The sequence below is a fragment of the Castor canadensis genome, chromosome 7 (genome assembly GCF_047511655.1).
Source record: "Castor canadensis chromosome 7, mCasCan1.hap1v2, whole genome shotgun sequence".
In the NCBI taxonomy this organism is placed as follows: Eukaryota; Metazoa; Chordata; class Mammalia; order Rodentia; family Castoridae; genus Castor; species Castor canadensis.
Genome location: NC_133392.1, coordinates 60,813,378 through 60,838,440, shown reverse-complemented (window position 1 = coordinate 60,838,440; position 25,063 = coordinate 60,813,378). Strand labels below are relative to the sequence as shown.

The 25,063-nt window shown below is 47.4% G+C and overlaps 1 protein-coding gene across 7 annotated transcripts in view; it reads left to right on the top strand.

Annotated features, from left to right (window-relative positions):
* Lrrc20 (leucine rich repeat containing 20) overlaps nt 1-25,063 on the top strand; it is a 68,758-nt gene that overhangs the window by 21,709 nt on the left and 21,986 nt on the right. For all 7 annotated transcript variants that reach the window (XM_020162068.2, XM_074079072.1, XM_074079069.1 and 4 more), the window contains 2 exons: nt 11,454-11,603; nt 23,259-23,426. In XM_020162068.2, coding sequence (XP_020017657.1) covers nt 11,454-11,603; nt 23,259-23,426 — 318 coding nt within the window. The remainder of the gene's footprint in view (nt 1-11,453; nt 11,604-23,258; nt 23,427-25,063) is intronic.

Here is a 25,063-nt window from a genome sequence, read left to right as displayed (position 1 = left end):
AGTGAGCTTTTATTATGTTCCTTTTTTCAAAGACTGTTTTCTGACCATGGTAGGAAGTCACATAGTGCAGTATAGACTAATACAATGCTGTGAAGGAGCCCAAGGGCATAAGGGCATAAGGGATGCTTGGGTTCCTCAGTCAGGAGGTGACAAATCTAGGTTCCTGATACACTGATATTCTTTCATCTCCAGTCTGTCTGTAGCTCCATGGTAACTGTACTATCTCAGAGTTGCATGAACCCGTTGTGAATCATGGAACATCTAGCTGCTCTCTGGAAATTCACCATTCTTCGGTTTTTTTCAGAGCAGCTGATCCAGGTGAGAGGTACATATCCTAGAGGGCAGGGTAGTGCAGTGGTCAGGGCTCTGCTGCTTACTAACCGTGGCCATCAGCTCTGTGCCCCCGGTTCTTCCTCAGTGAAGCAGAGATGGTATAACAGTGCTCATCTCATGGTGTTGAGAGAAGTAAATGAGTTAATGCATGACAGTGCAGAGGTTACCATCTGCAGGGGGGAGCACCTTGGAAATGTTTTTCATTATTTCATTAATGGTGTGACTCGAATAAGTCACATGGCTTTGAGCAAACTGTTTAATGTCTCCATGCCTCAGCTTCCTCATCTGTTAAGCAGGAACAATTCAGCACAGTAGTGATCTTACAGGGCTGTGGGGAGTTGAGGCAGTGGCAGCTCTGAAGCCCAGCAGGGTTCCTGTTCCCAGCACACAGATGGGGTCACAAGCAGCTGCTGCAGTTATTGTTGGACTGAAGTCTGCACAAGAGAAAGGTCTTTGGGCAGGGCCAGAGGAGAAAGGTCTTTGGGCAGGGCCAGAGTGTGAGCTGGGCAGGTCCTGTCTCTCTGAGGGGAGCATCAGGATAGTGGGATTGAAGGTTCTTGGGATGCTTTTGCCTGGAGAGAGGTTATAATGTTCTGTGGGGCAGGAAAATGGGGAGCTGTTTAATGAGAATAGAGACTCAGTTTTGCAAGATGTCAAAGTTCTGGAACTTGCACAGCAGTGCGACTGTATGTAACACCACAGGACAGTACACTCAAAGGTGAGTACAATAGTAAACTTTTTTTAATACAAGACTAGTTTTAGAACAGTTTGCGGTTCATAGCAAAATTAAGAGGAAAGTAGAATTCTCGTATACCCCCTACTCTCACACATGCAGCTTCCCCCTCATCAACCAGAGTGGTCGATTGGTCAGTCACTGAGCCTTCACCAGCATGCCATCATCTCCCAGAGTCCACAGTTCACAGTGGGCTCTCTCTCAGTGGCGTACATCCTATAGATTGGATATATAATGACCTGTCTACCGAGCGCTACAAATCTGTGCTCTGTTTGTCCTTCCTTCCTTCCTTCCTCTAACCTCTGGCAATTCTGATAAGGTCATAAATTTGTATGTATATTTTACCATAATGAAAAGGAAAGAAAAATTTATAATATCCTGTGTCCTCATGTATGTAAAATATGGCCATGCAGAGGGGGGCAAACGGACTGTGTGGTGCAGAAGGGCAGCAGGTCCAGTAAGTGATGGAAGGGTGGCTGCTACAATTTGAATATGGCTTAAGTGTGTCCTCTAACGGACCATGTGCTGGAAGCTTGATTCTCAGGCCACTGATGTAAAAAGGTGGTGGGAACTTTAAGAGGAGCCTAGTGGGAGGTCATTAGGTTACTGAGGAGCATGCCCCTTCAAAGGGATTAAGGAGTTCTCATGGAACCCAGAGTTAGTTCTCAAGAGAGGGGTTGTTATAATAAAAAGACAATGCCAGCCCCTTCCTGGCTGCTTTGACATCCTCTCACTGTGTGCTCTCCTTCTCATGTGCATTCCTGACTCTGTTTTGCCATCTGCCACAGGCCTTCATCAGAGCAGGCGCTGAGCCATTTGGACTAGCAACCTCCAAAACTGTGAACTTAAATGAACTTCTTTTCATTATAAAGTACCCAGACTTAAATATTTGGTTATAGTAACAAGAAGTAGATAAATACCAAAGAAGTTATCAATATAGCTCATAAAAGAACTCTCTAATAGTCTTCTGTCAAAGGGGCTGTGAGCTCTCCAAACACTGCTTAACTTTTGGGTTTTGCTTGTTCTAACTTGGTTCTGCCCACTGGGTACTTTCCATCAGGTATTCATTAGAATTAATATGATAACCTTTCATAAAGGATCATAAAAGGTTTCTTTATTAACACAAAATACTGTGCTAATTAGAGGTTTGGGGCCTGGCGGTTTGGCCTTTTTACAATAATTATAATTATAAGGATAATTAGACCTTGTGATTTTTGCAGTGCTCTCCTCCAAGAATCGTTCTGTTCTCTGCTGCAGCCCAAGTGTAGGCAGTTGGGTGCTGGATAAAGGCATTCTGGAGTCCAGCCGCCATCCAGCATTGATGGAGGAGTCCAGTGTTGCCCCTAGTATTAATTACCCAGCCCATCTCTGCACCCCCTACCCTGTTGGCGTCTGTGGACATGCACCACTGTTTAGTCAGACTTTGCATCACTGTAACAAAATACCTGACATAAACAACTTAAGAGAGGAATGATCTATTTTGGCTCACACTTTCAGAGATTTCGGTTCATGGTCCTTGGCTCTGTTGCTTCTGGACCTGTGGTGAAGCACAGCATCATGGCGGTGAAAGTGTGTGACAGAGGAGAGGTGTTCACTTCATGGTGGACAAGAAGTAGAGGGAGAGAAAGGGACCACAGACCAGGTATAATCCTCAAAGGTGTACCCCCAGCGACCTAGTGTCTCCAGCTAGGCCTCACCTCCTGAAGTGTCCAGAACCTCCCAAAATAGTGCCACCAGCTGGGTACCAAACATTCAACACATGAGTCTACACCACCAAGTGGCACTCAGTGATGACATTACTGAGAACTTTTCTCTCTGAGCACTCATGGAGCCAGGTGAAGCTCTGGGAAATTGGAGAAGGCAGAGCTCGAAGATGGAAGCTCAGAGGAGAAAAAGTCCTCTGAGCTTTTGCTTGTGTCATGGCTCCTCCTGGGTTGCCTTCTCCCTCACTCTCAGTCTGTAGAAAATCTCTCCTCAATCGGGCTTAATCTAGGGTCTCCCTAATTGTTCCAATTTGCCTAGGCCTCAGCAGGGGTTCCCTAGGATACAGGACTTTCAGTGCTAAAGTTAGGGATGCAAACTGCTCTACTGGTCACCCCCTAGTTGAATCTTTCCATTTTGATTTTTTGGGCCCCTTCATCTTACCAAAATGAGCTTGGATGATTTACCTATAAATGTGACCTCATTGGTGCAGCATATGCCTAACATGGGCAGGACCCTGGCTTCCATCTTCAGCATCACAAAAATAAGCAAAAAGAATGGTCCTCATTTTCTCACTGTGAGAGTAATTCATAGGTTGTTAAAGGAATTAAATGAGCTAACATATAAAAAGTACCAACACATTATAACAAATACTCCATGCTGTTAGCTGTGTTTACTTCACTGAGCTGAATGGACCCTTTCAGATCACCAGCTGAGCCTCCATCTGGTTTGGGAATTCTCTTCTGAGGACCCTGCCCCATGCCCCATGATGTGGTATGAATTTCCTCCTTTCCCCTATGGCTTGGTGAACACTTCCCCATCCTGTCTGCTCTGAGGCCTCTAGAGAATGGACCCTCTTCTTGATGACATCCCACGTATCCTGAGGATAGCTCTATTGTCTATAGTCTGGATCTTCTCTTCCCTGGGTGGGAGTCCACCCTTCCCTAATGGGACCTGGCCCCCAGCCACATCCTGGCTGTGTCCTCAGGAAGCAGCTCTGCCTGCTCCCATAACCCAGGGGCCTGACATTGAATTTGGCTCAGCTCATGGAGACATTTCCCTTCTGTAAGCAGGTCTAGTGGGTGTAGAGGGTGCTCATCATTTGAATTAGGCCCTCAGAGGAATTGCCTGGGAACAGAGGTGGCAGTTATGTAGAAGACTGTGGGCCTCTCTGAGATCTTGGGGTTATAGGCTCTGGACTAGACAGGCCTCCAGGAATTTGTAGCCTTTGGGGGAGCTTAGCCTTGATGCACCCTGCTCTGACCTGCTCTAGAGACAGGTGCCTGAGCACTTCCTTGACTCAAGGGGGCAGTATTGCAGGGTGCTCAAGACCCCAGCTTCCTCATCAGCCTAATCTGGGTCCTGATCTACTACCCCACCCCTTTTTGCTACAAGACGGTGAGCAAATCTCTTAATAGCACTTTCCTCGTGCCTACAGAGGGGATAGTTCCAAAGCACAGATGAAATAGTAAGTGGTATCATTTATGGTTATTATGACCCCCATCCCCTAGGGCATGGCCATGAAGGATGTTGGCCCTTGTGTACAGATGGGAAGGGACATGGACCATGGACCTCTCCTCTCAGCAGGAATGGGAGTTCCCATGCCATGTTAGTGGCAGGTGATGTAACCAGGATAAAGGGTGTTTGCATCATGTCCAGCAGGGCCCTTTGCAGGTATCCTTGGTAGCCTTTGACATCACTGGCAGTCAGACTGTTTTGTGGTACATCCCTTACCCAACTCCAACCTCTGGTAGGCAGTTTGGGGATCATAGGATGGAGGGAACAGATGAGTTTCCAGAAAGATCATAGAAAAGTCACAAGATACAATGTGACCAGTGCCTGCCACATCATTGGGCCTTGATGGCTGTTTGTCAAGAGAGAATGAGAAAGCAGATGTTGGGGCCCTCAGCATCCTGCAGGGTCAAGGTGGGTTGCTGTGTGAATCAGAGACTGAAAGAGAAGGATGATTGTGTTAATCAGACTTTTGTCTCTGGGACAAAATACCTGATATAAACAACTCAAGGGAAGAAAGATATATTTGGCTCATGGTTTCAGAGGTTTCAAACCATCATAGAAGGGGCATGGCAGAACATAGCAGCTCATATCAGGGTGGCCAAGAAGCAGAGAGAGTGCATGTCTGAGCTAGCAGACTTTCTTCCTTGTCCTGTTTATTGCATTCAGGCCCCCAGCTTATGGGATGGTGCTGCCCACATTCAGGGCTGCTCTCCCCACTTTGTTAATCCTCTCTGGAAATGCCCTCAGACACACCCAGAGGAGTGCTTCACTAATCTTTTAGGTGCTTCTCAATGCAATCCAGTTGACAATCCAGATTAACCACCACAGTGGTTATAGTTGAGATGACGTGTACCTGCCCAGGTAGAGGAATAAGGCAGGCATTTGGGGCCAGTCTGCTCAGGGAGGACAGGCTGCTTTCAGGACTCTGGAAATAACTATAATGACTTTATGTCTTCTTTATCTCTCCACTTTGGGGACTGGAGACCCATTGTATAATTCTTCATTGGTGCCCAAGTCATGATCATGAAGGTTCCATTTCACAGCTTCTGTCCTAATCTAGTGCAGAGTTCCAGTCTTTCTTTTGTGGGTCTGCTGTTCTCAGATTTTCTTATTGGTGAGGAGCTGGCTGCCCTTAGATTATCTTTGAATTTGTCAGATTGTTTTTTCCAATAAAAGCTTATTTTGTGATAAATGTATCTTCCTATTTTAAAAGTAAAATATCAGAGGAAGAAGGTTAAAGAAGAATGATGGAGGGGTGGATTCAACTATGATATATTTTAAGAACTTTTATAAATGTCACAATGTACCCCAAGTACAACAATAATAAGATAATAAAAAGAAAAATATCACTATATATGTTATGTATGCATAACATATGTTGCATATGTTATGTATGCAACTACAGGTGTAGTTGACAAATTGTTTTATATAAAAGTATAGTTGTAATTTTTTTATATAAAATAAACATTGGGACTGTAAATAGTTATAAATTAATCAAATCCTCTTAAATAACTACTGTTAACATTCCGGTTGTTTTTCATTCTGTTGTCTTTCCCAGGAATGTATGTTTTTTTTTTATCTAGTTGAAACTATTGTGTGCATATACTGATTTTTTGAGACAGTCTTGCTGTATTGCCTGAGCTGGCCTTGAACTCCTGGGCTCGATTGATCTTCCTACCTCAGCCTCCTGAGTAACTGGGAGTATAGGCATGAGCCACCACACCCAGCTCAATAATTTGCATATTTTGCTTTAAGGAAATCCCTAAACTCTGTAATGTGGGAGTAAAACAATCAAGAGACATGGGTTGACAGTACTAGTTAAGGAGTTTAATTAGCCTTTCACTGGAAGAAGAAAAGAATAGCCAGAACTTCAAGTAGAAAAATAGCAAGAGTCTTGAGCAGGATTTTCCACAGGAGGAATAAAAATGGTTAATTAACCATGAAATATGATACAATCAGTCTCATTAGTGAAAGTATTGCAAATTAAAGCAAGGAGTTCCATTCCCCTAATCATACTAGCAAAGTGTATGTGGGGCATTGTTTTCAAATGATCCTATTGCTTAACAGGGTGTATATAAATTAGCATAAGTATTCTAGAAAGCACTTTGGCAATACACAAAGGAGCTATACATTTGTTTATTAATTATAGTTTTCCCATGTGACTGTCTTATGTTCTGTTTTTTGATTGGTCTTATTTTTTTTTCTTTTTTCAATTATATTGAGTGTTTCAACAATAAAGTTAAACCTTTGTCTTATCTGTAGATTATTTCCACAATTTGTTGCTTGCTGTATGTATGTATTTTGGTAGCACTGGGGTTTGAACTCAGGGCTTTGTGCTTGCTAGTCATGTGCTCTACCACTTGAGCCACACCCCCCAACCCTGCTTGTCTGATTTTTTTTCAAGTGCCCAGTGTTTTATGTTTTATACAGTTTGTTTCTCTGTTCCTTGGTGATTTTTCTATGACTCCTAGTTGGGAAAGTTACCTTCAGCTAAGAGGTCATGTAAATGTTCACTTCTGTTCACTTGCAGTTTGCTTTATGAATATACAGCATTTGTAGCATTGTGCAGCTATCACTGCAATCCAATTGCAGAACATTTCATTGCCCCCACAAAGAAGCTTAGTCACCAACCCCAGGACCCCTTAATCACCAACCCTGGGACCCTCTCTCCCCTGCAGCTCTATGCAGTCACTAATCTGTGTTCTGTCTCTGTGGATTTGCCTCATCTGGACATTTCATAGAAATGGAGCCATTCAATACCTGGCCTTTGTGGTTGGCTTCTTTGGCTTGGGAACACGTTTTCATAGTCCATCCATATCATAGCATATACTGGTACTTTGTTTCTTTTTATGGACATAACACATGTGGTTGGTCCATTCTCAGTCAATGGACATTTGGGTTTAAATGTCCAGAATGGTACACTTAAAGTGGATAAATTATACATCATGTGAGCTGGATTTCCATAAACCTGATGGGTGTGTGTGTGTGTGTGTGTGTGTATACATATGACAGCACACGGACACCAGAAGCATAGAGGCTCAGAAATTAGGCTGTCCAGCTCATCTAAGTCCCTTGAGTTCCTAGAGCCTCAGTTTCCATCATCTCCCTGGCAGAGCTGTCAGGAAGACTACAACAAAGTAATGACTCACAAAGTGCCTGCCAGATGCATAGCTGGAGGCTGCCTGTGTTGTTCTTCTCCCCTCCCACTGTGCCATTCCCTCCCCAGTCTATCCAAATCTTTCTGTGCTCCCACCCCACCTCATCCAGAAGCCTTCCCAGACACCCTGGACTGGTGATTACCCCCTAATCCCTGGCCCCCAGGAGCCCTCACAGCTGATAGCACTGACCCACCTCATTCAGCAGATGTCTTTTCCCCAGAGAGACCAGGCTTTCCCAGGCCTCTAAGCCTCTGCAGATGACTCTAAGATAAACAGGTAAAATTCAGTGATATTCTCATGTGCCCACAATAAAACATAGCTTCTAAAGGTCTTGTTCCCAATAGCAACAGTAATACAGATTATATGGAAATGATCACAAATGATGCCCTTTCCCTTAACTGTCCCATAGGATTTCTACTGTAGTTCCAAATTACAGTTCAAATGTCACCTCCTCTACGAAGCCTTCTTTGACTGCTCTAAGCTGTTATTGCTCCAGCTGCTGTGTCTCATCTGCCTGGCAAATAATGCAATGACACCTGTTCATCCTGCCCCGTACTAACCCCTTTTTGTGTCTGTTTTCCCGTTGCTCTGGGAAGACCCCTGGATCACAGTGCCAGACATCCAGCAGCCTTGGGAGCAGGACAGAGACAAAGGTGAACTCACTGAGGTGGCCTAAGAAAGAAAGGGGACAGGTAGGAGAAGGACAAACATTCAGATGACTGAGGGTTATCTGCTGGGCAGTCTGTCAAGAAGTGTGGCGAGGGCCCTATTCCAGGGCTGTGGGTAACCCCAGCCCTGCTGCTGTCCACCGTCAGGCACCACCTTTTATCTGAGAGACAAGTTGACAGAAGAGATGCCAAGTCCTACCAGGGAGGACTGAATCTCCAGATGGCAGGCTTCAGAAGAGAGAGATCAGGGCTTGGCTGCAAGTGAACCAGAGCTACAGGCTCAGAGTTTGGGGCAAAGTAGGGATTCTAGAAACAACAACCCCCCTGGTGCCTTGTGCCAGATGCACAAAGGACTGGAGGCGAGTTTTCACTGTTGTTGTGGACTACAGCTGCCCCCTGGGTAGGAGCAGTTAGATCTCACCTCAACACACATGCCAGGGACACACAAGGGATGTCAGAGCTTTCCCTTTCAAGCAGAGTACAAAATGAGGATGTCCTGGATCACCCGCATTGCTGCATGGGTTGAGGAACTAGAAAGCCCAGGCATTGCAACAGTCACAGTGACTGTTACGCGCACGTAAAGTAGCTGTGTAACCTCAAACACATTGCAGTCATCTGACAGGAACGTGAACTACAGAGTCTGGAAAAGTGGCTGATCAAAATTAACAGGCCAAGGTCAATAATGTCCTATGTTTAAAGACCTGTTCTGCACAGCAACAACCACTTAAAATAGAGGGAGGTACTCATAATGGAAAATGTGTTTGACCATGAAGGAAAGTAGAAAAATTCACAAAAGTATACGTATATATACACACGACCTCAGGTGCCAGGCAGGTGCTCTACCACTTGATCTACAACCCCAGCCCTTTTAGCTTTAGTTATTTTTTAAATTTCTCTAGTTTTGCCATGATCTTCCTATTTATGCCTCCTGTATAACTGGGACCACAGACAGGCACCCCCATGCCCTTTTCTATTGGTTAAGATGGGGTCTTGCTGACTTTTTGTCAGGACTGGTCTTGAACCATGATCATCCTCATCTCCATCACCCAAGTAGCTGGGATTACAGGTATGAGCCACCACACCTGGCCACAAAGATACTTTTAAGACTAGATTTGTATGTGAAGATACATAATATATTCATTGATGATAAGGGCAAAATAGTTTCTGCTGGGTATTGAGGGGGTGGGGGGGAGAGGGAGGGGGCGGAGTGGGTGGTAAGGGAGGGGGTGGGGGCAGCGGGGAGAAATGACCCAAGCCTTGTATGCACATATGAATAATAAAATAAAAAAAATTCATTGATGACAAGTCAAAATATTGCTATTGGCTTTTTAAAAGAAATTGATTATGGATTATTTAGTATATTTCCTACCCAAATCTCCAAAAGATTTTTTTTAACTTGATGAAATATTTTTAAAGTTCAACTAGGAATTAAGCAAGCAAGACCATCTAAAAAATAAGCTGAGATTATAACCAATATTGTAAGGCCACAGTAACTAAAAGAGGGAAGAATAGATCACAGAACACATGGAGTCCAGAAATAATACATAAATAAATTTATATTACAAATATATACAGTACACAATATAATAAGCCCACCTTGTTCACAGATTTGTAACACTTGGTTTTGACCAAGTGCAGTCAGAAAAAAGCAAAAGAAATTTCAAAAACAAAAATTGACATTCCTGAATGCACATTATACAGCTCAGTGGATGTGGAGAAGCTCTGTCAGTGCTGCATTATCATAAGTTGTGTTTAAATTGTTGTGTGATAATAAAAGCAAGAGCACACAAGGGAGATATGAGGATAGGTAAGACACCTAAAAAATTAGTTAGTGTTTGTTGCCCTCAACGCAGAGAAACTAAAGCAGATACCTTAAAAGCAACTGAGGCCAATAGGAGAAGGGGACCAGGAACTAGAGAAAAGGTTAGATCAAAGAGAATTAACCTAGAAGGTAACACACACGCACAGGAAATTAATGTGAGTCAATGCTCTGTATAGCTATCCTTATCTCAACTAACAAAAACCCTTGGTCCTTCCTATTATTGCTTATACTCTCTCTTCAACAAAATTAGAGATAAGGGTAAAATAGTTTCTGCTGGGTATCGAGGGGGTGGGGGGAAGAGAGGGGGCGGAGTGGGTGGTAAGGGAGGGAGTGGGGGCAGGGGGGAGAAATGACCCAAGCATTGTATGCACATATGAATAATAAAAAAATTTTAAAAATAAATAAATAAATTGTGTGATCTGCTGAGTGTTTCTTTGCCTTTAATTTTGTGAAAATCTGCCTCCCCAAAAGCAAGTGGTGCCCAGAACATAAGATAAAAGTGAATGTGCTTAATTGAAACAAAGTGAAAAATTGAGATTTGTTGGAAGGCGACATGTCTTTAGTGGAATTTGGCAGGGTATTATGGGAAAAACGAGTCAAGCAATTTCAACACAGGGCTGAAGTCTATGCATCTAGAGTATGCACGGGTTCCCCCGCCCCCACCAGTGGTTTCCTTGGAACCATATGCCTGCAGATACCAAGGCTCTTCTGTAATACACTGTATTACAGAACAACATTACTTAGTAATGTATTAAGAAATGCTAAAGGAGGCCTCACAAATTAGGGAAAGGAAGGATTCATCAACATATGTCCAAGTAACCACTTAACAGTTTTAGGAAAACAAAAGAGACTCAGCCTAAGAATCAAAATTCCAGATAGAATCGCACTTCCTAAACTTTTCCAAAGTCTATAAAGTTCCACATTATTGTGAGTAATGCTGCTGTAAACATCCGTGTGTTGTGTGTGCTTGCATGGACCTGTATTCATGTCTCCTGGGTGTGTATGTGGGAGTGGCCTCCCTGGGCCACAGGTCACTCGGTTTGACACTAAGGAATTGCCACGTTGTTCTGTACATCAGCTTCCAGGCTGCACTTTTAAGAGGCTTGGCATCTGTGGGGCGGTAGGGTGGGACTGGGTGCATTGTGCATCTTCAAAGCAGGTTGTATGAAGCACTCTCTAGAAGGCTGCCTCGCTCTTGAGACTGTCATGAGTCCAAAGAGACTTGGCTTTGCAGGATCTGAAGGACACTGCTATGACTGCTCGTTGTCCTCGTGCCAGCAGGGTATTGCCTTCTGCATTCCAGCTGGCGGGGTGTGGTAACAGAAGGTGCTAGACTGACTCCCAAGGCTCAGGGGTGAAGAAGGGGCAGGTGAGAAGCATCCCTCCTGGAAGAGGAAGGGTAAGGTCTAAAGCCAGGTGCAGGGAGGCTGGAAGGAAGATGAGTTGGGTGCACATGTGTCTGGGCCAAGCTCTGGGGCAACAGCAGCTGACATCTCTGGTCTGGCTTTGTCCTTTGGTTGCAGACCTGGCCGAGTGCAAACTGGTGTCCTTCCCCATTGGCATCTACAAGGTCCTGCGGAATGTCACCGACCAGATTCGCCTCATCACACTGGCCAACAATGAGCTCACGTCCCTCACCAGCAAGTTCATGACCACGTTCAGTCAGCTCCGAGGTAGGTCTTGCTCAGCTCAGGCCCAGAGGGAGAGGCCAGCCCTTGCCCTTTAGGCTGTTACTGGTCTGGGGAATGTCACTAGAGCTAGTCCCCAATCAGCCAGCCCCTTGAAGTCATTTATTTCCAGGGGTAGACTTTGAAGATGAACTGACATCCCCCTGCAGCTTGGAAACCTCTGGGTCACCTTCACCCTCCACTTGTCTGTGAATTGCCTTGACTAAGGGTGGGGTCCTGGACTGATGATGATGATGATGACTGTGTGGTGATTATTTGGTGTGGTACTGGGTTTGAAACTCAGGACCTTGTGCTTGCTCTGCCACTTGAGCCATGCTCCCAGCCCCTGGATTGATTCTTCTGTTCTCACAGAGCAGCAGGGCATTTGGGTCCTGAGGCCCAGCAGTAGTGAATTCTCAGTAGACTTGAAGGTGCTTCTTGTCCCCAATCCAGCTTTGCTCAACTGTGCTGCTTTCTCAGCTCAGGAGTGAGAGATGCCAGGGACGTTGCTATTTCTCTTTGGACACACAGAGCAAGCAGATGTGGTGCCAGGAGGGAGATGGGCTGGAGGCCAGCAGTAGGCACTGTGGAGTTTTGGAAATGATTCCACAGAATGCTGACTGTAGAGCCCACCCTTCTCCAGAGAGCATTGTCTCTCTGCCACCCATGACGTGAGCTGCAGCTTAGGCACCTGTGTGTTTGCAAAATGCTAGGGCTGGAGGGTTGCAGAGAGCATGAGAAGCATAAGAGAAATGATTCCTGCCTTCTGGAGTTCCCTGTCCGCAAGGGGCATGCAAAGTGCTTACCATCCTGTTTAGAGAAAAAAAAAAAAAACAACACAAAATGCAGGCATGATTTGAGCAAGCCTATTCAGACATCTGGGTTTAGGTTGGACAGGCTTCCTCGAGGAGGTGTGGGCATTGGGCAGAACCCAGAAGGGGTATGGAGGTGTGAATGGACAAACCTGGTCCAGCAATGGGAAGGAGCTTGTGCAATGGCTAAGGAGGGAGCCTGGAATGACCTGGAAAGGCCCCTGGCAAGGTAGAACGATCCGGGTGGTTACTTCTGAGGAAGCTTACAGAGCTCATCACCTTTGTGCCCAAAATGTTAAAGTACTAATGAATGGAAAGGGGCAGGAATCCTAGGGCACGACTCATTTCCCCAGAGGAGCCTGTGGGAGCCTTTGCCTGCCTACTTCTCCCTTCTTTTCCTTCCTGGTTGCTGCTTCTTTACATAGGTGAGGTGGGTCCTTGTAGCCAGCAAGCTTCTTGGACAGTAGTTCCCATTCCTGGCTGAAATCAAAATCAGTTGAGGAGCTTTTCCACAAACTCTGGATCTGGACATTCATTAATACCTACATAGGTCATTCTAAAATGCTAGCTGCCAAGGCTGAGGACCACAGTTCAGAGTTATAAACACAAATGCCTAGGAGAGTAGTGATGAGTAATGAGGGATTCAGATTGGGTATAGGGCAATAGAGAGTGGTGGGGACTGTGGTAAACTAGTACACACCCTGTTCAGCTTTAGCCAGTGTGCCATGAGAGAAAATGGCCTGGTGTTGTCCACTGTTCTAATTATTCAGTAGAAGCTGGAATAAGCATTTTTATGTAAATTTCCCAAGTTTTATATAATATGAAAGCCAATAAAACATATTTGCAAGGTAGATTTAGCCTACCCACCACCAATTGTGACAATCTCCTGTAAAATACTTGCATTGCCTCTACTATCCCACTTCATGGATGAAGAAGGAAAACCAGGGAGGGAAGGGCTCAGAGCAGAACCCCCAGGGCTGGGATCCAACTTACCCACCACACAGGTCAGGGCTGCTTCTCCAGACCACCTGTGTTAACTCAAGGGTCCTCTAGTGCTGCATCCAGCCAAGTGGGGTGGGCATTTGCTTTCTGGAGAGAAAGAGAAAGGTTGAAAATGGAGGGTGGGAGTTGTGGAGTCCTCCAGGAAGGGCAATTAGTCAGGGGATTCTTTTGAGGAGAGCTCGGGTGTGCTTTTTTATGTTAGACATGAGTACCTGCTGTCTTCCTGACACATATCTGGAGGTAGGGAAACAGGTTAGACCCCTCCTTACCCCTGAGGGCTGGAATACTGTCATGGACAAAGTGCTAGAAGGCACAGCTGGGCAGAGGAATTAATGCTTCCTGAGAGTGGTATGGCAGAGGCAGTGGAAGGGGGTATGGAAGAAAAACTTTTAAAGGACTTGACAGTGGGGCAGTGCCTTGTGGAATGAGTGTGTTGGGCATCTCCAGAAGTTCAGTGAAGAGTGATGGAGAAATGCCACTTAGGCTCAGCTGCAGAAATGTATTTATGATGCCCTTTGAGTCAGAAGTCTATCGTAGGATGCAGTTTGAACTTTGTTGCCAGTGCTGAGACTCCTAAGTCCCCATCAGCCCGATTACAAAGGGAGGCCAGTGCACAACTAATTGGATTTCACATAGGGCTGCAGTGGCCAGGGGAAGGGGGACAGGTAGCTGGAGCCAAGTTTCATCTGGCTCTGGAGGAGATGCTGTGGGCATGAGTCTTTGTTATAGTTGTTTCTCTTTCAACAGAAAAACCCTCTTCTTTTATGTGTGTGAAGAAGGTACTGTGTCCTTCTGTTTTATGTGTGTGTGTGTGTGTGTGTGTGTGTGTGTGTGTGTGTGTGTGTGGCAGTACAGGGGTTTGAACTCAGGGTTTTGTGCTTGGTAGCCAGGCACTCTCTACCACTTGAGCCCTGCCCCTGTGGAGAGTGGAGTAGGAGAAGCCTATGAGGACATTAGCACAGTTGTACTCAGTGTTCTGTAGGCTGGGTTTGGCACAGCCCCAGCCACAGAATAAGGTTAGAGTAAGATGCAGAGTAGCTGGTTTTCCTAGGATGTTTATGTCAAATAATCTGTAGGCTGAGATTTGGCACAGCCCCAGCTGCAGAAGAGAGCGAGAAAGCAAGCTGCAGCTCAGCTGCTTTTCCTAAATTGTTTAATGCAGGTTTCTCCAGCTACAATATCACTTTCCTCCCTGAGAACCATTGCTCCACCTCCTTGCTTACCACTGGAAGGAAGGCTTTTTGGATGTGGGAGGCTTTTGGATGAAGGGGGTTGTTGGATGAAGCAAGGCTTTTGGAAAAAGGAAAGCTTTTTGATTGGGGGTTTTTGCTGAAGGGAAAGTGCTGGAGGGAGATTGCTGAAGGGGGAAAATGAATTGAAGGGAGGATTGCTGAAGGGAAAAGGATTGCTGAAGGAGACTTGCTAAAGGGGAATTGCTGAAGCTAAAGAGAGAACATGGGACAGTGCGAGTCTAAGGACTGAGACTTTAAGAGTTATGCTAATGCAGTTTTTAGATGCAGCTGCTGCTGTTTGTCTGCAAGTCTGAGCACCGAGACTTTAAGAAAGAATGTGGGACAGTGAAAGTCTGAGGGCCAAGACTTTAAGAAAGCTAAAGAGAGAGCATGGGACAGTGCAAGCCTGGAGGCAAAGACTTTAAGAGAGAATATGCTAAAGAAAAGCAAAGAGAAAACATGGGACAATGCAGATCTAAGGAAAGAGATTTTAAATAGTAGAGCAAGGTTTTAGAGAAGACTTTAGAAGCAGAGTTTTAAAGAACTGTAAAGGAGTAAGGCCTTAAAGAATAAGGATAGGGAAAAGAAGTAAAGTAAATGAAAAGAAGCAATGAGGCTGTTGTGCGTCTCCATCCGAGAGCCCAACACATCTGATCCCACTTTCTGTCTGTCTGTCTATCCTGTGTCCTTTCTGCATCTCCCATTGCTGCCCAGTTAGCCCCAGCTAGGTTCAGTAGTAACAGGAGCAAGAGAAAAAGCTCGCTCTAGGCCCCCATCATTTGTGTTGGGCAGAGACTCAGGGGCAGGTAGAGCAGTGGGAATGCTTCATAGTGGAACACAGGGAAGGCTTCTGGCCTGAGCAGCTGCTGTTGGCAGGGGTGGCTACAGGCATCTAACCAGAAGTGACTGGTTAGATTGCACATTTGTCTTTCTCTGGTTGGTTCTTAGTTGGAAGTGGAGACAAAAATCAGGGAAACTACAAGTTATGAATTGAGTCCTGGCCATTGTTACAGGGGTCATTGTGTGCCTTCATGCATTGTCTTCTTGCATTGCTGCTACAGATGACAGTCTGACTTCCTATAGGTCTGACTTGTTGTACACAGGTGTCCTGGGTGGTAGCTGTAGATAAGGGACTGGTTTCCTGGGCAGATGGCTTCAGGTCACAACCTGTTTTGATACTTGTTGGGGCCATCACCAGTACATGCAGTCTTTCACACCCCTGTCTTTCCACTCAATCCCATGGATTTTTGAGCTGCTGTCCAAGTGCAGCCAGGGGACTGCTAGGTGAGTGACAGCATGTGAACCCCAGTTCAGTGGCATCAGCTCTCTAGCCCCATGCGCAGTGTTTAATCCTTATCCATATCATTTAGGAACAGGAAGACCACTAAGAGCTAGCCATATTCCTGCATGGATGCAGGTATATGAACAGAAAGCCCCATAATGTGGGGGGCGGCCTAGCAGATACTGGCTCAAGAGTCCGTGGGTGCCCAGGAGGCAGAAATCAATTCTGTTTTGTGTGAGTGGGGAATCAGGAAGCCTCCAGAGAAAATGGCTTAAAGCAGGATTGATAGGCGAGTAGGCGTTTGCCAGATAAATAAGGGGGAGTTTCTGAAGCATCCTTCAGAAGATAAAAAGTGTGTTTGGGAAATGACTGGAAAGATGGTACAAGATTAAACATTATAGAGCAGAGGAATACAGTGTGCTGTCAGGGCCTGGCCGGAAGGAGCCGTCTCTGCCCAAGAGGGAATATTTAGGAAGGGTCTTAGGAAGGTTGGCTGGAATAAGGGGAAAAAAGCACAGATAGGCATCACAGACGGAAGAAGCATCTGAGTCAAGCATCCTGAGCCAGGAAGACACCAGAGATGGCCAGGCCCTGAAAGCCCAGCCTCAAGCTTTATCTTCATTCAGGCTGAGGGAGGTCCTAAGGTTCTTTTGCCTTCCTTAGAAGGTAATATGCCCCTTACCACAAGGCATGAGTCAGCAGAAGGACTGCCACAGGGTATATCGTTGTAGGTGAGGGTAGGCAGGGAGTCTTGGGCTGTTCAGGTCAGCCAGGCTGGAGACAGGCTGAAGCTGGAGAAAACGGGGCTCAACAGAGCCTGGCCTGTCAAAGAGAGGGCTTTTGATTAGATATTGGGGGGAGTAGTCGCCCCAACCCTGAAGCAGTGTGCAGTTGAGATGTTCTCTTGTACATTTTCCATTGTGACTTTTCAGCAGTGATCCTTTGCCTCTTTCTGCTGTTTCCCCAAGTGTGTGTTCTCTTACTCTCTGACAGAGAGATACCAGCCAATCGTAAACAGGGAGGAAGTGCCACTTCCTGTTTCTCAGAGCCTGGGCCCTCACAGGTGGCACCCTGCAGGGTCTGTCTGCTGAGTCCTCCCCAGCTCACTGGGCAGCCTGTTGTCCTCACCACAGGGGTCTTCAGGAGCAGCTCCTTTAATTGCTGCCAGAGAAAACTGCCAGTTTTCCTCATTGCCTTAGCCATCAGGACAGGTGGGAGGAAAGCTTGTCTTTCTCTCTGGCAAGCCACCTGGTACCGGAGGGGGCGCGGCATCGCTTCCTGTCTGTACACCTTGGGGAGCAGGCTACTGCTCCAAGCACTGTACATGACTGGTGCCTGGGGGTGGACATGGGCAGAGAGCGGGGAGAAGCTAGTTTGAAGCAACTGCATTCACATAGACAGGCAAGGGTGAAGGAGGCAGCATGGGTCTCTTACTGCTCAGGTTGCACCGTCCAAGTTGCTACTGTCCACATATGGGGTAGAAGTTTAGGAGGTAGTAGGAGACTGGGAGGGACAATAGACCATGTGGACTAAGCCTGAGAAAGATCAGTATTCTGGTGTTCTGAGAAGGGAGAATAAGAAAGGGGGCCCCTGGGCACCATAGCTGGAGACTGGTGGAGCTGTCCTTGGAAAGGCTATCGGGTAATAGACCCCAATATGGCAGAGGATAGAGAAGTCTCAAAGTGCTATTCTGCCCCTTTTGCTACTTTGCTTCAGCCTCCTCTACTTTTAGTCAGGTTTTTTCCTGGGTTTTGTCACTTAGTGGATAAAAGAGAAAAGAAGGTCCAGAATCTTTACTGCTGCTGGGGAAACTGGGCAGATAGAGAAGCCATGCTGAAGTTGGGTGCTGACATCTTGGTTACAATCTGGGCTCAGTCAGACCTACTGTTGAGAGTCCACATTTTCTCTTCCCTGGAACAGTGGCGTCTAAGAGGGTCCATCTCTGAGTTATCCACGAGGGGTGTTCACCCATTGCTGCCCCTCAAAACTTCCTATCAATGTGGAGTTGGTGATTAGGTTGTAGCCCACTTTGTTCTTGCCATCAGTACTCAAGTGTGTTTGGCCCTGGAGGTTACTTGGATGACCTGAAGGGAACAAAGGCTTAACTGTTTGTGCCCTCTGTATGCATGCTTCCCAGCGGGGTTTGCCCTCCTTAGCAGAGTTAAAGGAACCCACAGAGTTAAAGGATGGGTCTCCACATCCTTAAGATAGGATCCCAAAGATGGGATTATCTAGGTGAGAGGCACAAATATTGTAAGATTACTGCACAGAGCAGAAGAACCATCTGCCAGAGACCAGCCCTTCCATAAAGCTGAAAGAGACAGGTTCAGTCCCCCTGAGGGGAGTTGGCAGGAGCCTGGAGAGGTGCTCTTGGCCCACAAGCAGGGGAGCACCTCCTCCACCCTGCACCTCTGCATCCCTGGAAGTCAGCGGCTTCAGCAGCCCCTCTGCCTACCCAGCTGAGGCTCACATGCAGGTGCATATGGGGAGGTAGCACAGCTGGAACACTGGGATACCATGACTGTGAGGCACTCTCCTGTGCTTGTCTTCTCCAGGGCCCAAGCCAACATTCTTGAAACCCTGTGTGATAAAGAACTTTACAGTTTCTCTCCACCTCCCCTTCAAACAGTGCAAATTTTTGCTGCTGCTCTGCAATTTAGACACATTTCCCTCCCATCTCTGCCTCCTCCCCGTGCCCCATCCATTTCTGCGCTTGTTATTCATGTCCCCGTCACACTTGCACAGTTCCACAGCTTCATTTGAAAAACTGTATTCTGTTTGCTTATTTATTTTTGAATAGGCCATGGTTGCACATAATGCAATAGCCTGGGTGGAAAAGGGTAATAGGGAAAAATAAGTCTCTCTCCCTCTTGTCCCCAGATACCCACTTCCCTGCCCAGAAGCAGCTGTCATTTCAAATTCTAGAGATGTTTAACGGGTAGCATTGGTGGTTCAGTGGTAGAATTCTCAAATTCTAGAGATGTTTAGTCCCTATGTAAAAATAAATACAAAACCATTTAAATCTTTACATCCCTGCAATGCAAGGTGGGTCCTCTTACTCACTCTCTGTCTCTCTCTCTCATTCTCTCTCTCTCTCTCTCATTTTCTCTCTCTCTCTCTCTCTCTCTCTCTCTCTCTCTCTCTCTCTCTCTCTGTCTCTCTGTGTGTCTCTCTCTTTCTCTTTCTGTCACTGTCTCTGTCTCTCTCTGTCTGTCTCTTTATGCGAGGAAACTGAAGCAGAGAGTGTAGGTAACTTGCCCAAGGTCACACAGGGCTGAGACTGAAGCTCAGGCCTTCAGAATTCCTTTAGAGATTGTTCATGGGAGTAAGGGACCCACTGTTTTACATCTTGCTTTTGGAGGGGTGGGGTGTAGGGAACAGTATTAAGGTTTGAACTCAGGGTTTCATGTTTGCTACACAGACACTCTGCTGCTTGAGCCACACTTCCAGCCCTCTTTACTCTGATTATCTGGGCAATAGGCTCTCACTTTTGCCCAGGCTGAACTGGTCTGCCTTCCTTCTATTTTATGCTTCCTGCAGTGGCTGGGATGACAGGTACTCACTACCATGCCCAGCTTTTTTCCATTGAGATAGAGGCTTACAAACTATTTTGTCCAGGCTGGCCTGGAATTTAGATCCTCCCAATCTCAGCCCCCTAAGTAGCTCATAGCTTGGGATGACAGGTGCATGCCACTGTGCACAACTGTTGGCTGAGATGGGTTCAGCTGCCCCCACATGGCTGGCTGTCCCTCAGTCTCTGCCTATTCTTCCTTTGGCTCCTGCCCTCCTTCCCAGGGGAGCTGCTTTGCTCTCTGGCCTGGTGCTTTCTGATCAACAGGTCTTGGTCCCCACAGTAGGAGCAATGGCCTAGTTGGAGTAGGAAACCAAGGGCAGCATGGGGTCTTGGGGAAGCCAGTAGACACCGATGGTTGACTGTTCCCAGAGCCTGAGTCCTCTCCCATGTGGCTCAAGTGAGCCTTCATTATGTGGGGCCAAGACACTGGGGGCTGTGTCCTGGGTTTGGGTGATGTCAGTTGTAACTGGGACTTGTCAAAGGCCCTTTGGTTTGGTCTCTGACGATGGGATTTTGGAGCCAGGCAGAGGACCACACACACCTGCTTCAACCTCAGCACCATCCTCCCTGAACTGCACGTGAACAGTAAGTACCTGCCAGCCCATGAGGCAGGTGCATTTGAGTTTCAGAGCCTGTCAAGGAAGGGAGGCTCCACCCAGTCAGGAATGCTGCCTCAGGGGCCACTGTGGCCAGGGCAGGTTGCTAGATGAGGCTCTGAGACCTCAGTGTTTATTGAGTGCTTGTTGGACAGTGTTTTGAGCACTTTTCTACAACAAGGACGAAGCCCCACTTTAGTGCAGGTTACATTCTCATGGGAGGAAGCAGTGTACAAATAAGTCAACATGTTGGGAAATACTGTAAGGGAAGGGACAGAAAACAGAGGGAAGAGATCCTATTTTGAATGGGGTAACATTTAAGTAAAGACACAATTGAATAAGGCAGTAAGCCTTGCACATTCATGGGTAAAGAACATTTTAGAAAGAAGAAACTGCAAGTGCAAAGGTCCTGAGGTAGCAGCATGCTCTGAGTATTTGAGGAAATGGTATTTGGCAAAGACATATTTGGGAAACACTGGACTAGATATTGTCCAGTGTCCCCTCTAACACTGTGGCCTCATAACTATGATCTGGAAAAGGTGTTTTTGGATTTTTTTTTTTTTTTTTTTTTGTAATTTGAGGGTTTGTTTGTTTTGAGACAAGGGCCTGGAACTCCCAATGTAGCCCAGGCTGGCCTCAAACTTGCAATCCTCTGGCCTCAGCCTCCGAAGTGCTAAGATAATAGGCATGTACCACTGCACCCAGCTTGGCTGGGGATGTTTTATGACTAAGATGTGGGTTATCCATGAACCTGGCTGCTGAAGGGATCCTTGGTTTGCATGGAACAAGCCATGGATCTGCTGATGGGACTTTAAGTTCAGGATGTCCCCAAAGATGGGACAATAGGAGGTACTTCAGGCCTCTTGCATTACCTGTTTACCTCCTGACGGGAGAAGAGCTATTACTATTCAAATACTTGCTAAGTAACCACAGTGTGCCCTGCAGGAGGCTGGGTGGAGGGGCAAAGAAAAGTCCCAGGCAGTTCCTGCCTGCCCAGAGCTGCAGCATGCTGGAACAGGGGTCCTGAAGTGTGGTTGTTCTCAGAAATATGTGCGTATGTTTGGATACAGAGGTCCTGTGGAGGGAGACAGGAGTTCTGTCCTCACTCTGGGGAACCCTAGGTGGACTTTTGGGACTTCAGAGCAGCTTCTCAGCCCAGCATCACCTGATAGAACCGAGTAAACGTTAGGAGCCCTGAGGAAGGGCAGGACCAGCTACACAGTGGGCAGGGCCCAACCAAAGTGAAGTGCAGGAATCTTGTTCTGGAGAAAGTGCTGTAAAGCACATAGAAAGCTTTTCTTTTCTTATGCTCTCAGCATGTCGTGGTGCTTTTCATTTGCTGTTTAATGTCATTCTTAGTAAGGAACAATAAAAACAGGGTGAATTATACCATTTATCTTTATGTTGTACAATGCGTTTTATGTGCACTTCTCAGAACATTTAGCTTGCATGTGAAATCATGAAATTGCCCAACTCATATTTTGTGACTGTTTCTGGAGGTGTCTTAAGTGGGCCAGGATGAACTCCAGCCTGGCTAGGGAAGGTTGGAAGAAGGAAGAGAGGCAATGCAGAGTCACAAGTGCCCAAGGCCTCACGATGCAAGGCATCGATTCGCACCTGCCCAGGCGGACAATGGCTGGGTTTTGACTTTTACCAGATACTGGACTGCTACACTTTGCCCTGGCCAGGTGTCTCCCTTTCCTAAGAGCCCACCACCCTAACCTGTAGCAGCCAGACAACTCAAAGGTCTTTAATCCTTGGCATCAAGACCTGCTCAGTTACCTGGTCAGGGTGGGTGGGAGGCTTATGCCTGCTAAGACTCAGCTGCCAACTGGCCACCCACTAGGCACACTATGGTGCTGCCAGCTCACGGGCCTCAGTGTGGTTGTGACAGCTGCCACCATGTTCCCCTGACTCAGATCTTCCCTGCTGGGGATGGAGGGCCACATCAATTACAGAGCAGAGACTGGGAGAGACCAGGTGGATCCTAGGGTTCTAGGGAGTGAGGACTGCTGACAGCCCACCCTGGGGAGGCAGCAAGGCAAGCCCATGGGTGAGCTCAGACTCCACCACCCAGGCACTACTTCCTAAACACAGATTCAAGGGCAAATGATGAAGACTTTCAAGATGGTACATGGAACATTCCACCACCGAGCATGGGACCTTGTGTGATTGCACTGGTCACCTGCCCACAAGCTGACCCTGGAGAGAAGAGCAGAGGGACATTCTTCAGGTCACACGGCATTTCTGGATCTCCATTTCCTTTGGGTCAGGCAGGATGAGAAGGTTCTTGCAACAGAGGAAGGGCTTGCAGTAAGGTCACATGTAGATGGGGCTAGGAACCTGCAGAAATAGGATCTTCCTGTTACCTCTCTCCTGGCATTTTGCCAATGTTAATAGACTCTATCCTCAACAACTATTATCAGCCCCTTGCTCAGGTGAAGAAACTAAGATCTAACCGGGCTAAATGACTGAGTGACCGGCTGGAGGTGGCCACATTAGGGTCTGTACTGGGCATCATGGACTTCCGATTTCCCTTTTATCCCTGTATTATGTTCCCCTACCCACCCATCTTGCTTTACCTCCCCCTTGCACAGGGTCCCCATGGCTCCCTAGTCTCCTTCTCATGACATTTTAGCTTTAGCCTCTACCCTGGTCCATCTCTCGGCACTACCTTGGCCAGGGACTCTCACTGGCCCAACCTCCTCACACAGGTCCCCACATAGGTCACTGGTCAGTTTTTAGAGCAGCTGCTCTGGAGCAGGAACTCACCCACATCTGGTCAGTGGTGACTGAGCAGGGGGAAAGAGCACATAGCACAGAAAGAAGCTGGCTGTTTCCAGAGGCCTCTTGTGCAGGGAAGGCCTTGAAGAGTGGTGTGGTTGCCCATCACGAGCCATCCCATCAAGGCCTCATCTGAGGAAGCCAGCACATTCTGCCCCTTTGTCTAGGCCCAGGCTTCTGTTTTCACTCTAAAGCAAAAGCAGATGACCTCTGCTAGAAAGATGGTGGCAGGCCATGAACAGCAGTGGCTGTCCGTGTCACCTGGGGGGGGGGACTTCCTGTGGTGGCTGGGGCTTCCTCACTGCCCTCCTGGCCCACCACTGGTCTCTGGGCAGTCCCCCTTCACACTCGCCTCTCCCTTCTTCCTTCCATATGACAGAGCTCCACTTGGAAGGGAACTTCCTACATCGTCTCCCCAGTGAGGTCAGCAGCCTGCAGCACCTCAAGGCCATTGACCTGTCTCGGAACCAGTTCCAAGACTTCCCTGAGCAGCTCACCACCCTGCCAGCACTGGAAACCATAAACCTGGAGGAGAATGAGATCATAGGTGAGTGGGCCTGGCCCAGCCTGGGGCTGCTGCACAAGGCTTTGCAGGACACCAGACTCTGGGAGTTCAGCTTTCACAGGCAGGAGTGGTAACTTGAGTTTACTGATCTAAGACAGCCTGGAAACATAGCCACTGTGTGGCCCTGCCAGGTGCTGCCTTGGACACTTGCTTTCACTGTCAGGTAGACGGTCTCAGCTTTTCCCTTCAGCGCAGCCCTGAACTCTCTGGGCCACTGTGGACCTCAAGCTCTCCCTCTCTGGGTCTCCATCTGCCAGCCTAGGCAGTCTCCAAGACCCTTCTGCTGTGACCCTTTTACACTTCTACCTCAATTGCCTGCCTTCACAGTGAACGCCTCCCTGTAGGTAAGCAGGGGCCACTAGGCACACTTGTCAGAACGGCCTGTCCATGGCTCCTAGTGTAGACACCAGGCTTCAGAAATGTGCCTTCTACAAACAGCAGCCTCTGGGGAGTAGGGGCTGGGTTCTGCTGAAGTTGGGGAGCAGGCCCTCCCTCTTCTTGCAGTGCTTAACATAACTCTGCATTTCACCAGAACCTTGCAGAACTGAGTGTCCTCTCCAGCTGGCAGCCTGATCTCCCTGGAGAGAATGGGACACTCTCTGGGTCTCTCTGTGTCTTCACCAACTTGGCTCCCTCCTACAGCTGCCCTGACCCTGTTTCACCTTCTCACTGTGCCACCAACTTTAATGTGGTTCTGATGTCATTGCTGTTACTTCTAATCCCCTTCAATTTTCCTCCTATTTTCATAAGTCCTTTTTATAGTCATTATTCCATTTGATTAGAAGCAAGGGCTTTTGAGTGGTTTGGACTGCCTAATGGGAATGGCTGCCTCATGCAGTGGTGAGAGCTCATCTCTCAGCCATGCTGCTGGCAGGATTCCAGCCCTAGTTGGGTGGGAGGTGGGACTGGCAGACCTTTGTGGTTTGGGGTCTATTTTGTGACAGATAATAAGCTGAGGATTCAGGACATTATGAGAGAGCACAGAGATACTGTAGAAGTGCTAGGAGGAAAACATGATTCCAATCCTCAGCCCCGTGTCTGTGATGGGGTTCCTGTGGCTGCCCTCCAGGAAGCCCCTGGAGATGAGCCATGGCTCAGTCTTGCATGTCAAGGCCAGGATCCCCAAGCATCTTGTCCTGGGTTAGTTCACCTGCATTCAGGCTTCTGCACAGTCTATAAACAGGAGCATGCCCTGAGGTACCTTCTTTCTGTGAGGTGCTTCCTCCAGTGCTGCCCCAATGGCCCAGGCTCAGGCTGCAGGCCCTCCTTGCCTATCCTACCTTCCCTGCCTCTCACTCACAGAATAGCACCCTTCCTGTGTCTCCAGTTTGTTCTACTGCTTATCCAAATGGACCAGTAACTGAGCCATGGATACTGTGGGCAATGCCAAGTCCAGAGCTGAGCAGGCAGCTCAGGAAAAGTGCTGGCCATGGGTGTTCCCCCTTCTGACTGTGGCCTCAGGTCTCTGATTCTCAACTATGGAAAAATGAGAAGGCTACCCCTAGAAGGTAGTCACTGACTGCCTTCTCTAACCATCTTACTCTATCTCTACCCACCCCCAGAAGGTAGTCAGGGATGAGAAGAGGTTTCTCTGCCAGGCTTGGGAGCAGGCTGATTAG